This window comes from Haemaphysalis longicornis, unplaced genomic scaffold, assembly GCF_048455015.1.
Source record: "Haemaphysalis longicornis isolate Haplotype H1 unplaced genomic scaffold, Haemaphysalis longicornis Haplotype H1 scaffold_4, whole genome shotgun sequence".
Classification (NCBI taxonomy): domain Eukaryota; kingdom Metazoa; phylum Arthropoda; class Arachnida; order Ixodida; family Ixodidae; genus Haemaphysalis; species Haemaphysalis longicornis.
In genome coordinates, this window is record NW_027526361.1 from 95,693,905 (window position 1) to 95,707,859 (window position 13,955).

Below are 13,955 nucleotides of genomic sequence, written 5' to 3' on the forward strand. Positions count from 1 at the left end.
AAATATTTAATTATGTGGATGAAACTTAACAATTCAGCCACAAATAGAGCCTAGATAAATTCAGTTCAGTTTAGCTACTTTTGTTTACTAAAAATAATATACTTATTTACTTTTTCAGTTCACTGGACAGACAACCTTTGTGTTCTACCGTGGCTAGCTGCCATGGGCGGAACTTTATCTGGTTCATTTGTTGAAAGTAAATCGTGATTTTTCTCAAGTGGGCTCCAGAACAGTCTGCTTAAGTGCGAATGAGTTAACAATACCTGGCGTGCAGCATGTAGCCTGCTGCTTATGTCCAGGAAAGCAGGTTGTTGGTACCAGTATAGGGTGAAGTCATTGTTGATTGAATTTGCCAGTAACTGGTTAAAAGAGGGTGTAGAGTATTCATTCTATCAGCCATTTTAGTAAGATTTGGCCGATTCCCCTTTGTGGGTCACTACGCGTGCATGTATGTGTCCCCCCGTGGGGCACATCCAACTGGTCTGTACCTCTACTTGATCTTCGTAAGCACTGTTCGCATGTACCGGTACAGCCGCCTAGCATCGCCGAATCAGTTGATGCAAATGTTCGGTGAAAGAATGACACTGATTACTACTTCTGTGGCTCGCCAAAATAGGCATGAGCTTAGCATGCTTCTATCACAGAGTTTGGTAACAGAGGAGGCCTTTTTTTTTTTTGTGCGAGAGCACTGAACTGTTCTTGAACAAGCCTCGATTGCTAAGTACCACAATCCTCCTGAGCAAGACTGCCGAGCCAGCAAGAAAAAGGAGGGCTCGTCTGCATTGCTTGGAAACGCCCAGGCCCATTAGGCTTGTGCCGAGCAGCTTGCAATGCACCAATAGAGATGCCCACGCTGGTTCTTTCATCTCCTTCCTCGCTGTCACTGCGTTCATTTGTGAAAGGGCTCTCAATCGTCTCTTTCCTCCCTGTTGCAGGCCCTTCCCCCTCCTCACGTGGTGGCCACAGGGTGCAGCACAGCCAGCGCCCGGGTCGTCGGCTGTTTTGCTGCCAGCAGTGCAGTTTCACTGCATCGCGGCCAAGCCTCCTGAAGGTCCACCAGCGCATCCATACTGGCGAGCGCCCCTACCAGTGCAGCCACTGCGGCAACGCCTTTGTGCAGAAGGGCCACCTTGACACCCACCTGCGCATCCACACGGGTGAGCGCCGCCCCTTCTGCTGCCACCTGTGCCGTGGGACCTTTGCCACGAAGAACACGTTGGTCAGACATTTGCGCACCCACACAGACAAGAGGCCCTTCCGCTGATGCTTGTGCCCCGAGACCTTCACTCAGCACTTCCAGAGGAAAGCGCGCGAGAAGAAAGAGCACAATCATCGTGTATGCGAACACTCGCCCAGCATGATCAAAAGAGAGCAAGAGGCCTCTAACAATTGTTACGACTCAAGCAAAGCACTGTACACGGCGTGCCAAGAGTTTGGGGTCTTGTAAAGAGAGACCATTTTATAAAATCCGTGGAATGAAACCTGGCTCTGAGTGAAAATTTCCTCCCTAATTTATTGTCACATCATGGCAGCTCGCTAACTAGGTGACAATTGCCCCTTGCTAATGTAGAAAGTGGGATTGTGGGTGAGACCTGTGGCAGGCAGTTGGCACCTTGTGTTGGTCGCAAGTGGCTTGTGACAAGGGCTGGCCCACTAGCTTATAGAGTGCGTACTTGAACATGAGCTGTAGCTCTGCAGACCGACTTAAGGAACACACCCCACTTAGAAAGGGGGCATTGCGGTATGTCACGATTCATTCATGTGGAAATGCTTGTTCTGTGGTATGTCTGTTATGTAATTCCCCACTATGATTGTGCCTTCTGTTGGTAAGCAACAGTTGACATCCAGTGCTTGTCCCGCGTGCTCCTTGTACAGGCAATTTTACGAAACATTCAGAGAATGGAGAAACATGAGAGCCAAACTGATGCCAACTGCCATCTGACGTTTGCTTCCCTCATTTGGCGAAGGTATTGGAGAAACGAGCGCTATAGTGAAAAAAGAAAAATGGGCAGGGGTCTCTTTCCTTTTTTGATGCAGTTTGATTACATGGTTAATATTTCTACTAAGTGGCGAGAATATACTTTACTGGGTAGTTAGGATAAGTTTCTCTGTGTTGAACAAGGCAAAACAGGAACTGACAAATGAAGCTGGTTGGGGAACCAAAGGGAAAAATGTTGTATTTGCGAGTAACAAGGACAGTAGTAACACTTCAGCACAGGAAACAAGCTCTCTGAATAAAGGAGCAAACCCGATTAGAAACTAACATAGTTCATATTAGGAAAAAGAAATTGACTTGCAGCTGGCCATGTAGTGAGATGAAACAGCAACCGGTGGGCCACCAGGTATTGAAGCGAGTCTCAAAGAAGAGGGATGCCATAAACTCGATGAAGGGACAAAATAAGGCAATTCAGAAGCATATAATGGACTCTAACCACGCAGGACAGGAGCGGGTGATGATCAATAGGAAGCACCGTTGTCCTGCAGTGGACCTAAGTAGGCTGTAGATGATGATGATGATTCCCAGGTAGGGCGCTCAATGCTGGACGGCACAAGGAGAGATCCCCAAAGCAAACAAACATGATGATAGAAATTTCTACACACTCAGGCCATGGGAAAATGGCTAGGCAGAAATTTAAGAATGCGAAGCCCCTGTACGGCTCTGGTTGATACCAAGTCCATCCTGCAGCTGGATCTTGCGAGAACAAATGAAATCAGTGTTTTTGTGGACCTCCTGGACTCTAGCTAGTTTCCACATTCGGTGGCATGTCTTGGTGAACTAGCACCTTATTCTTAAAAACTCTGGCTTCGGTGGCTGTTTTCTTCCTTGCGAAGTGCGCAAATTACCGAAGCTTCAATGGGTGTACTCGTTAGGATTTAGAACCAAGAGTCTCAGGAGTGTAGGCTGTGCTTGCAATACACTTATTAACAAAAATCTCCGCAGAGCATGGGTACCTGATAGAAATCCTGAAAGCGGGCATCTGGGTAATGTTGCTTTTCTGTTTTCTTAATAATTGTAGTGGATGAGACGAGCTGCAGGGCTGGTCGTAATGTGGGAGGAGCCTCTTCGATGAAAATCAGTTCAGGGGTGAGGCTTGTTTAAACTCTTTTTTGCTGAAACGTGTCCAGCCTTCTTAATATTCCCAGTGCAGGTGTCCTTGTGTCCCGGTAACCAGTGGATACACTTGGTTGTACCAATTTGTTGGAGAGAGGTCGGTTTAAGTAACGATCTGGTGGATGAGAGGATTGGTTTAGGAACATTTTCGAAGATCCTGAATGGTTTAAAGGGCATCTGCGAGGGAGCCAATTTTTGATGTAAAGTTTATGAGAGACGATGAACTAATGAAGCTGAAGGCACATAGTAGCTTGTAAAAATTCCGTGACTGTGTTAATCAGAAATGAGATTATGCTAAAGATAGGTAGGATAGGTCATTGCAATGTCGGGCTAGTGCAGTTTTACTGTCGCAACAGACAGTAACAGTAAATATCGATCTCTCCATATGACCAATGGGGATTTTGGAAGAGTTGAGTTTGGTTCGGCGTTAGTACCAGGAACTTCCTGTCAGACTTTCCTTTTGGTTGCATGGGGCTGTTGGCATAACGATGAAGAAACATAGCGATAGTGTTAAATTGTCACACTTAGACCTCGATATAATGTAACAAGATATAGTGAAATGATGAATATAATGACGTAAATAAAATTCCCCTGGAAATCTTTATAGAAAACCATGCGTTTGAAACCTCATTGTAACGAAGTAAAATTGACCTGTCAGTGGATATGATGAACTATATTAGCCTCCTCTCCCCCCCTCCCTCCTAAAAAAAAATACCTGACCACAGTGCGTGAAGATTTCTGCGGAGTTCGACACCTTGGTCTCCATGCACACACACGCTTGACGTGTCAACGTATTCTCAGGCAGACGATGCGGTTGACCTCCTACATCGTATCTTCGGTGCCTATGGCAACGGCAAAAATGCCATAAATGCGTTGGAAACCGCTTAAAGGAAGTATTTCGCTTGCAATGTCTGAAACAAAGGAGCATCACGAACTTTTTTCAAGCTATATAGCGAACAATAAAATAGGCTCTACCTGAACACACGTCGGAGCTCACCAAGCGCAGCCTACCCATGCCGGAGCTGACGATGAACTGGCTGACGCACCTTCTCTGGATTGCACCTGCCACGTGGCGAGGTGCGCCACGCATAGCGTGAGTGCGCCAGCTGCGCCAAGGAGCGACAGCTGCAGGCAAGGATGGGGAGAGAGAAAAGTCCCAATTAAGAAGCTGGGTTCTGCGCGGTAACACTGATGACGCATGCCATTGTGGCTTGACCTGGTGCACTACTTGTGCGCACGTATGTGCCAGCTGTGAATGAGGAGTGATAGCTGTGGGGGAGGAGGAACAGAGAGGGAGAAATCTCCAAGCATGGTTAGGCGAACAGTGATGGCGCAAGTCAGCCAATAGGAACCTCGCTTGAAAATGGTTGTTCACAAGCTATCTTTCCAAGTTGGATATCTGGCTGCTGGCATTCGTCATCAGACATGTAACAAGCAACAGACAAACATTCCTGTCCATCTCTATGGACACGATCGCGAGGGACAAGAAAACCACTGCAACTTTGGGGGGAAAAAATGCAGAACGAAACTCTTTGTACAGTGAATTGCCAACAAACAACCTAACAGGCTGCAAGTGTTAGTACTGTTATAAGGTATGAAATAAGTGAAAAGTAAAGGAGACAAAGTTGCTCCCTGCCTCCGTGAGAGACTGCCATGAAAATGGCTACCATATTGTACTGAGTCAATATGAAACACATTTGAGCTCCTATGAGCATCGAACCCGCATCTCCAGAGTGGAGGCCGAGTGTGTTACCACCATGGTACATCAGGAAATCTTCACGGGGAGAATGAGTCCTAGCGTGCATGTGCTGCTGACGTCATATCGCGTTACATGTGATGTCGTGTGTAGAACAGGTGCTCGCCAGCCACGGAGAACTCTGATTGTGGCCAAGCTGTGAAGTGAAATGTCACCCGTCTGCCTGTCTAAGTGATTCGCGCCAGAAAATGATGGTACAAAAACTAAGAGATGCAAGCCCTGTGTAGAGAAGTTTTTTATCTCTCTTATTGACAGGTTATCGGCTTCAAAGCGCATTAGCAGGCTTCAATCGCCAAAAATTTGCAAGCCTTTCGACCACTTTTTTGTTTTTGTTTAGAAGGGGGTGTGCACATGAAAGTCAGGCGGGAACAGCCACGAAGAACTGATGTGAACTTGCTTAGTGATGTGCGCATGCTTATTTGGTGATGTTCTTTGTGACTCCAGTCAGTGGCCACAACACTGGCCCATGTTGAGCATAACACATTTACTTGTATACACTTTGTGCATTTATCTATGCTTTGTTGCGTATCTTAAGCCTCCTGTTTAAAAAGTGCATATCTTGGAGCCAGACAAAATTTCCCAATTCGTTACTTGTTTGCCTTGGCATGATCCTGATTTCTTGGAAGGTTTCGAGAAGAATAGGGTTTCGTTTTGTTATCATTCTTCAAGAGATCATTGGTCATTCTGCCAGGTAGAAAAACATTCGGTAGCCAAGGGCGGTTCAACTTGATTTTAATTCATGGCTATCAAGCATTTGGAAGGACACAAAGAAATTGCTTCTGCAGCTTAATACCATCATTTATTTGAAAAATAACTGCTTTAAGCTTGTCAGAATTTTGCAAAGGGGACTGCTGTAAACCATTGGATGTCTTTTCAATAACAATGAGGAAGGGATGTGACAGCAATGTTATTTTGTAATCATAGTTTGAAATTTGAAGTTTTATCGACAATTATCCTGCAAGTCTCTTGAACTACAGCAATTTCACCTGTACGTATTAGTCATTTCCAGCTGCTAGTGTCTCTAATGCTGTATGGCGTAACGAAACTCTGAAGTTTGTTGTAAACATTGTCTAACTACTTCACAAGATGAAGTTTCTGAATTTATAAGGCTAGTTCAGACTTTTTCTGGCGTATTTACATGTCTTTTTTTTTTAATTCAGAAGAAACATGTTAGAAAGGGCTGATTTTCTCATACCATCTTTACCTGCCGAATTGATAATGTGGCCTCTGACGGCACAAGGTCAAGTTTTGATTGTTTGATTATGAAGTTTTATGCACCGACGCTACACTGGCAATGAGGTGCGCCGTAGGGGAGGACTCCGGATTAATTTTGACCACCTGGGGATCTTTAACGTGAGCCGAAATCTCGAACACACGGGCGTTTTTGCATTTCGCCTACATCAGAAAAGCGGCTGCCGCGGCCGGGAATCGAACCCGCATCCTGTGCTCAGCTGCACAACACCTTAGCAGCAAGTTTTCGTAACGGACTGCCAGCATGCATAGTATCTGTCCGTGAAAAAACACAAAATTCGGAGAACAGCTTGGGATGTTGTGAATGGGGAAGCACTGTGAGGTTGCCGAACAGATCATTAATTTCCTTTTGTGCCTTTTGATTTTCCTGTGTTTGCACTGCTTGCGCACCATTTGTTGTTACAGTGCCATATGTTTGCAGGTTTCAGTGAATGGTGCTACTATTTCGTACCAGCATAGCAGATATTTTGCAGAAGCACACTCGATTATCTCCTTAATTGCAACTTCTGTGATTAACATGCCCAAACGATAGGCCTCAGTGCACATCTCTAAAACCAATTTCCTCTCGCATTCTGGACACTCTGTGTTCGTGTTTTCACTCGATTACTGTCCTTTGTGTGTGAAAACTTCCCCGAGAAATTTAGCACCAGTCTGGGCATCATTTCACCTGTACTTTTTTTAGGTTCTCTAGGCTTTTTTTTTTTCTTTTTTTGTGGGACATGTCCTTCAGGCATGTTGTAAGCCATCCCTTGCCCACTACTACGCTGGATTTTTTACTTATTGCACTAAATAATGCTTTTGTACTAAAAAGTAAATAGCAAACAAAACAAAATGAAAAAGTAAAAATCTTGACGGCTGACATAGCACAAAAACGCGCCGCAAACTAATTGGAATACGCCATTGGGATAGTTGGTGGGGTTGCTATGTTCAATTACATAGAAGTTGAGGCACCAGGTGTTTGCTGCACTGTCAAATATTTAATTACGCATATTAAACACAACAATGGGGCCACAAATAGGACCTAGAATAATTTACATCACCTTTGGTAGGTTTATTTACTTAAAATGATTAAATAATTAACCTTTTCAGTTCATTGGACATGTAGGCAGCAGCTTTGTCTCTGCTGATTCCTTATGAGGCTGCCATTGCGCACACTTTTATCTGGTGCACTTGTGAAAAGTAAATCGTGGTTTTTCATGTTAGGCTCCAGAACAGTCTGCTTAAGTGCGAATAAGTTAATTAAGAACATGTAGCTTGCAGCATTTAGCCTACTGGTTAAGCCCAGGAAAGCAGGTTGCTGGCATCAGTGAAGGATGAACCCAAGCAGCAAAAAGTGCCAAGCCCAAGTATGGCAAATCATCAATGGCCAGTGTGTCCGAGCTTGGCTATACCTTGGCTGCCATTATTGGCTGGTATTTGGTAAAGGTGACGAGTCAGCAATTGGCCAAGCTCTGGAAGGCCAATATTGGACATATTCCCGTGATATGGCCTATGCATGGTCTCTATGCTACGTTCATGCACATTTCTGGCTTTCTGGCCAGTCCTTGTGGCCAATATGCCTATTCTATGAGTTGCCTCGAGGCCCGATTTTGCTTTATATGTGCCATTATACAGAAAATAGTTTAATGCGCACCCATTAAATAATTGTCTGTACAGTGACCTGTACAAAACAGAAGTCAAGCCGCAAGGCACAATAAACGAACTGCATCAACCTGGGGAAGCAATTACGTGACTTCCCAAAAACAATTGAGCAACATAACGCAGCAGATCTCTTTGCTTACTTTTTTATTATGCTCATCAAATTTACAACAACAAACCTGCCTTAACAGTGGAAAAAATACGAAGTAAGGTTGTTCAAAACTTAAAAACGAAAGCAAAACACAAAGACAATAGTAGACACAAAATGAAAAAGCTCCTGAAGCGCGCACCAATCCATGTTTCATCTAGCTGCATGAGATGCCTACAAAACAAGCATTCACACCATGTAGTTCAACAACAATATTGTAGAATAGTTCAGCTTGGAAGACTAGTTCTCTCTGCTGCATCCACCACTTGTCTACAGGAAACACCTTTACGTTGTAGCAACTGTAATAAACGCAAAAAAAAGTTGTTCGCTATAATGGTAAATGCACGCTGCTTCCTAAATACAGCACCTATCACCATTCTTAACGCATGCACGTGGGAAAATATTCAGCCCAAACTTTTAGCTTGTTAACAGTACTCGCACTTAAATATAAAACGTACATAGTGCACTTACTGCTATTTATTTTTCAATACCGTCCTTTGCGATAGCAGTTACTTGGCTCGTTCTTGAGAAAACAGCCCGGAATTTCACCGAAAATAGGCTTCTCACTATGGCAGTCGCACAAGGTAATAAAAAAGTTTTGGAGACAAAGCAACATGCCAGTGGTTGCTTGAAGTCTTGTTGTGCCTACCGTACGTAGTCACACAAGCGATTAATTGCGACAGACAGAAATGTCGTGCCGTCAACGTTTTATTACTGCAATGTTTTTGTTTTCTAACAACGTGGAGTCTGAGACTACAAGGCAACGCACTACACAATGGGTTGGAAACGCATAAACTTTCACATGTTTCTCGCAAGACATTGCCAGTCAACCTGTAGCTGGGAGAGCGTTTTCGGCACCGTTTGAATCTTTGATGTCGCAATGGCACATGACGTCACTTAGTGGCGTTACGTGACATTGTGACAGCGATGGTCGAGTGGTAAAACACTCGTATCGTAAGCAGGAGGTACCAGGTTAGAATCATGGGCTGCCGGATATCCACCGGTTTCTTTAAAGGGTATACAAGCGTCCCCGTAGCGTAACTCGTCTCGACGGTGGAACAAGCGCTGGGAGCTTGACCACAAGCATGCCATGGGAGGCCATGTGGTAGGTCCTTCGAACCCCTTCGGGTGGGGTCTGGGACTGCTGGGCACCCACCAGTTCAAAGGGTACAAGCGCCCCCTGTCTCAGCAGGGGATGAAGGGCTTGGACACACACCACCACTGTGGCAGACATGGTAGGCTTGTCTGGAGCCGCTGGTCACCCACCAGAATAAAAATTGGGACAGGCACCTGCCGTAGGGGGGATCCCGTGTACTGGAAACCATTCCACCAGGTCGGTTTGTACCATGGGGTACGAGAATGTGGGAGGTATTTCGGTACCGCTGGGCCCCAACAAGTAAAAATTGATACAAGCACCCCCCGCACAGGGGATTTCATGCTTGGGAAGTTACCCGACTTTGCCGTGAAATGCCCCGGTGGAAGGGGTCGTAATTTTTGTATGCGGGAGGTACCGGGTTCAAATCCACGTACCGTCGGGCACCCACCGGTTTCTTTAATAGATACAGGCGTCCCTCGTCGAGTGCGGTCCCTTGAGAGGGGAGTTCACGTCTGGAAAGCTGCCTTTACCCTTGCAAAGGGACCCCTGACCCTCCATTTGACGGGGTCCCCCGGACTCCATGCCACATATTGCTGGGGGTGAAAGACTCTGGCGGCATGTCCTTCCACAAGTGGTTACAAGTTGAGCGTCCACTGTGACTGCGGAAGGCACTATGTGCATTCGTGTGCCTTGGTGGCACCGGGCACCTACCGGTAGAATAGGTACAAGCGACTCCCCGCGCTCGGCCCTCATGTGGTACTACAATGCTTGGGAAGTTCACCCGGCTTGCACGGGAAATCACCCCTATGGAATGGGGCGGCTGCAAAGATGCAGGAACTTTTTCTTTGGTGACCTTGGTGACGTCACTTAGTAGCGCCAAGTTTCACGCTTTCAAAGATCTGCCTTCGTGGCTTTCTTGCATGACAACAATGCTGTGCAAAGAAGCCTCGTTTGATTGCTAAAATAGAAAACACATTGTTTGAACGCAATAAAACGGTACTGAAATAAACTGCCCCTTCGATTTTAACTTATGCAGTAGTAGTTAATTTAGCATATTGGAACATCACTTCTTTTGCAACACAACATGCACAAATATAAAGAACTTAGCGATGCTCAATATAACCTAGGTTCAATTTCGATCATTTCTCTCTCAAGCTTTTATAAAACCATTAGTCAGCCCCAGTAGCAGGCTACTTGTGTTTTAACCAAAGGTTAAAACTTCGGAGAAAGGAAAAAACAAGACTTAATATCCCATAAATAAAAGAAGTAGTAGTATCCACTCTTTTAGGGGCGAAACCCCTGTTAGGGGCTGGGGCTGTTGGCGTCTCCTGTCGTCGTCATAAAAGTCGTCTCATGTAATCGCGGTACTAATTAAAACATCAGGAAACTCGTTTATGCGTCGCGCTGGAACGTAACACGTACTAAAAAAACACCGGGACACTCGTTTACGCCTCGCGCTAGAAAGCTTCGTGCTTCAAAGACAAGAGACTTATACAGCAATGCTGTATACCACTACCCCCAAACGGTTTCATCTCCGTTGGCAAAAACGCCAAGGCGCCAAGAATACAAGTGCTGCATGCTTCGCACCTCCTCAGTTTCACGTTAGTCTAGATGGCCTGGGATTTTTTTTTTTCATATATTAACTTTAAAAAAAGAAGTTAAAATTACTATGTAAAGCACAACTTAAGACTAAAAAAAAACTAGACTCTCTCAAGCACCAAAAGTACATTTTTCTTGTAGTACATATGCTTGTCCTGTTGTGGAACATCAATAGCTTGAGTTCTCCCTGAAGTGGCTATATTAACATGCATTAGCACTCTGGTCAAGAAAATTTACCTTGCACGTTCAGGGAAAATCTCAAGTGAGGGAATTGGAAAAAAAGTCATTCAGCAGACACCTGGTTCTGCGCCCCCACACAACAACTTTACAGTGATGACAAGAGTCCTGCGTACTACAGCCTCCGTACCAGTGCTCACCTACAACTGTATGAGAAAATAAACAGTCCCGCTTGTTCTTCATCCACATAAATCAAGCAGCCTAAAATATAGAATCCAATTCGCGAATCAAACAGAAAGGCAAACCAGATTTCGCTCAAATTCCAAATCAAATAACTACCCGCTCTTCATTTAAAATATGAGTTAGAAACAGGCCAGAAAATATTTTGAAGCTGGAAAGACTGGGATCAGGGGAGATTTGAACTAAGACACAGTTTGTGTGGCTGGGGCCCCTATGTGTACACCGTGCTATGAATGCGAATTCTTAGTGTAAGGAAAAATGTAAATTTGTGGACATCCTAGTGATATCGTGTAATGATGTTATAATAACACACCTAGCAGTGATATCGCATGGATGTCCACAAGCAGATGATCTTGGGTGAAACATTGTATGGACATCACATGAATGTCCTGAAATGACATTGGATATTGTGACCATTTGTGGATATCCTATGGACTTTCGTGGCTTGCTGGGTAATGGCGTCTGAGGTATTACCAAGCTCGGACACATTGGCCACTGATGATTTGCCGTGCTTGGGCTTGGCAATTTCTGCTGCTTGGGAACGTCTTTTACACATTGAGGTTCGTATGTCTTCTAGTCATCTTAGTAAAGATGACTTATCAACATCTCACGGAGCTCAAGACGTCTGAAGTCTTGCACAGGTGTCCTGTAGATATCTCTCTTAATACATCTTGAGACATAAAAAATAGACGTCTCATATCTAACTCGCATAGCGCAAGATGTCTAAAACCTTGCAAGACCATGGTAGACATCTATAAGATGTTTTGTGTTCAGTGGGCAAGGGGCATCACCAGGTGCTGTCAGGTGACATTATGATGCAAGACGTTCTAACGGTGCCGAAAATATGCTCTCCCCAATGGGACAGTCGAAGCACCGTAAAAAAGATGTGCCTTGTGGTATGACGTTGCATTGCATCTTGAGTTGTTCTGGCTTATCTGAAGTTTATGTTTTTCTCAAACATCATCACAATCGTGAGAGTACAACGTAATATTTGTTTTAAGGTTTGGAGTGTTTTATTGGTGCTCGTAAGCTCTATCTTATATGCATGCGTAATCCTACAAATGGCTTTTTTTTTTTTTTGTTTCTGTACGAGTATTTTCCGTACTACACTACGCCCGATGTGTCCATATGCTTTCTTCCTTTTCTTTTTACTTAAGTAAATTTGTCAATTAATGTATCAGTAAAGAGACTAAACAAGTCGCCTGAGTATATGCATCGGAGTATGCACTCTGCCTTCACAGTGGCTTCAGAAAAAAGGCGAGCCCCGGCCTACCACGTCATTTGCATATTTTTTTAAATACAAATTCAACTCTTTTTCTCTACCCCTCTCTCTCAAATATACCCTTTCATACCCCTTAATACCCTTTCATACCTTACCTGTGACCCCCCCCCCCCCTTTTCGTTAAGGTGGCGAGAATGTGGGGTTTTGGCGGTTTTGGTTCACACTAGAGCACTGCACGGGCCGCAATTTCTAGCCCGACCCGGCCCGACAGAGACTCGGCCCGGGCCCGGCCCGGGCCCGGCAAATTTTTAAAATATAAGCCCGAGCCCGGCCCGAACGCGACAGAATTCAACAAAATGAAAAAGGCCCCCCTTTCCTGTCAGTTTTCCTTCCTCCAGTGGCGCCTGGCGCATATTCTGTTTACATGATGAAGTACCAACTAGCTCGCATCGACACATTATAAACATAAACTCGAAGAAGTTTTCTGTTACGCGCAAAAAGCCAATACGCTACTTTGGATTTAATTTTTATTTAAAGTTGAACTGAACTTTGTACAACACAAATATTCTCACTTACAAGCTGTATTTACGGTAGTTGTTTAACTTCATTTGTCACTTCATTTGCCAGTCTTCGAAATCAAGGCACACCGAGGATACCTTAAATGATTTAGAGCAAAAGGATAATTTTTAGTGTGTCAATTCTTCAACAGATATTGCGCCTTTGGTTTTTGAGCAGACGATGCGTCAGGTTTGAGCACTTCTTTTTTGTTTTTTCCTCTAGTTAACTTGGCTGCATTATTTCATCTGCACTTCTGTTCTTTCTTGCCTTTAATCATGGTTTTAAAATTATTCTTAACCGAAAAATTCTGGGCTTTGCTTCGAAAATGGGTCCTTCAAACTCTGCACACAGTGCGAAGTCCAGGTCACGTTTTTTCTGTTTTGTTTTAGTTTGAAAAGCAGAGGCAAGAGACCGTCATGTTGCAGTCTGTGGTCGAGTGCCCATGTTTTCTGGCCCGTTTTCTCCCACTTATGCTGATGGGGCCAAAACATTTTTTTATTGATGTGGAGGCTTTCTAAGCGCAATAGCCTTTTTATAACGTCTTTTAATGTCGCCGTAGTGAATTGGCCTTTCGCTTTTTTAGATGCGACGCTGAGAGGAGCATCTCTTGCCGGCGGCCCTGTCCTGCGTCCGTCATCGTCGTCCGCGTCCGCACAGCTGCGTCTCTCCTCCGCTCACCCCCTCTCCTCTCTCCGATAGCGAACACTCTCGCCCAACATCTGCGGGCGCTTGGCGCAGCGCACTCTCACTCCGCCGGTGGGCGGCGCTGCGCGCTCTACGCATGTGCAATACTCTCTCTCTCCGCGGTCTCCTCTCCTTCGGGTACTGCGCATATCCGTCTAAACGACAACAACAACAACGTCTCTCGTTATTCTCAAAATTACGCCCGCATCCCCTCGCGTGGAACCCAATGATGTGATTGAAACGCAATTCACGTTCACTACGCGCTTCACGCAATTCGACTAATCGACCCAACGGAAACACCCAACGGAACCCACTTCAGCGTCGCATCACACCAGGGTTCCCGCGAGGGGAGGTGGGCGTAATTTTTTTGTTTTCACTTAATCTGAGAGATCAACTAGAAAACTTTTTGTTGTCAAGAATTTAGAATTCGCGGCACAGGATCGCCGAGCCAGAGGGTCTGCCCGGGCCAGCTAG

The 13,955-nt window shown here is 45.1% G+C and overlaps 1 protein-coding gene across 1 annotated transcript in view; it reads left to right on the forward strand.

Annotated features, from left to right (window-relative positions):
- The window catches only part of LOC144179853 (uncharacterized), a 65,656-nt gene that overhangs the window by 23,793 nt on the left and 27,908 nt on the right, over positions 1 to 13,955 (forward strand). Inside the window, exon 7 of the mRNA XM_077708280.1 lies at positions 936 to 1,261. Coding sequence (XP_077564406.1) covers positions 936 to 1,261 — 326 coding nt within the window. The remainder of the gene's footprint in view (positions 1 to 935; positions 1,262 to 13,955) is intronic.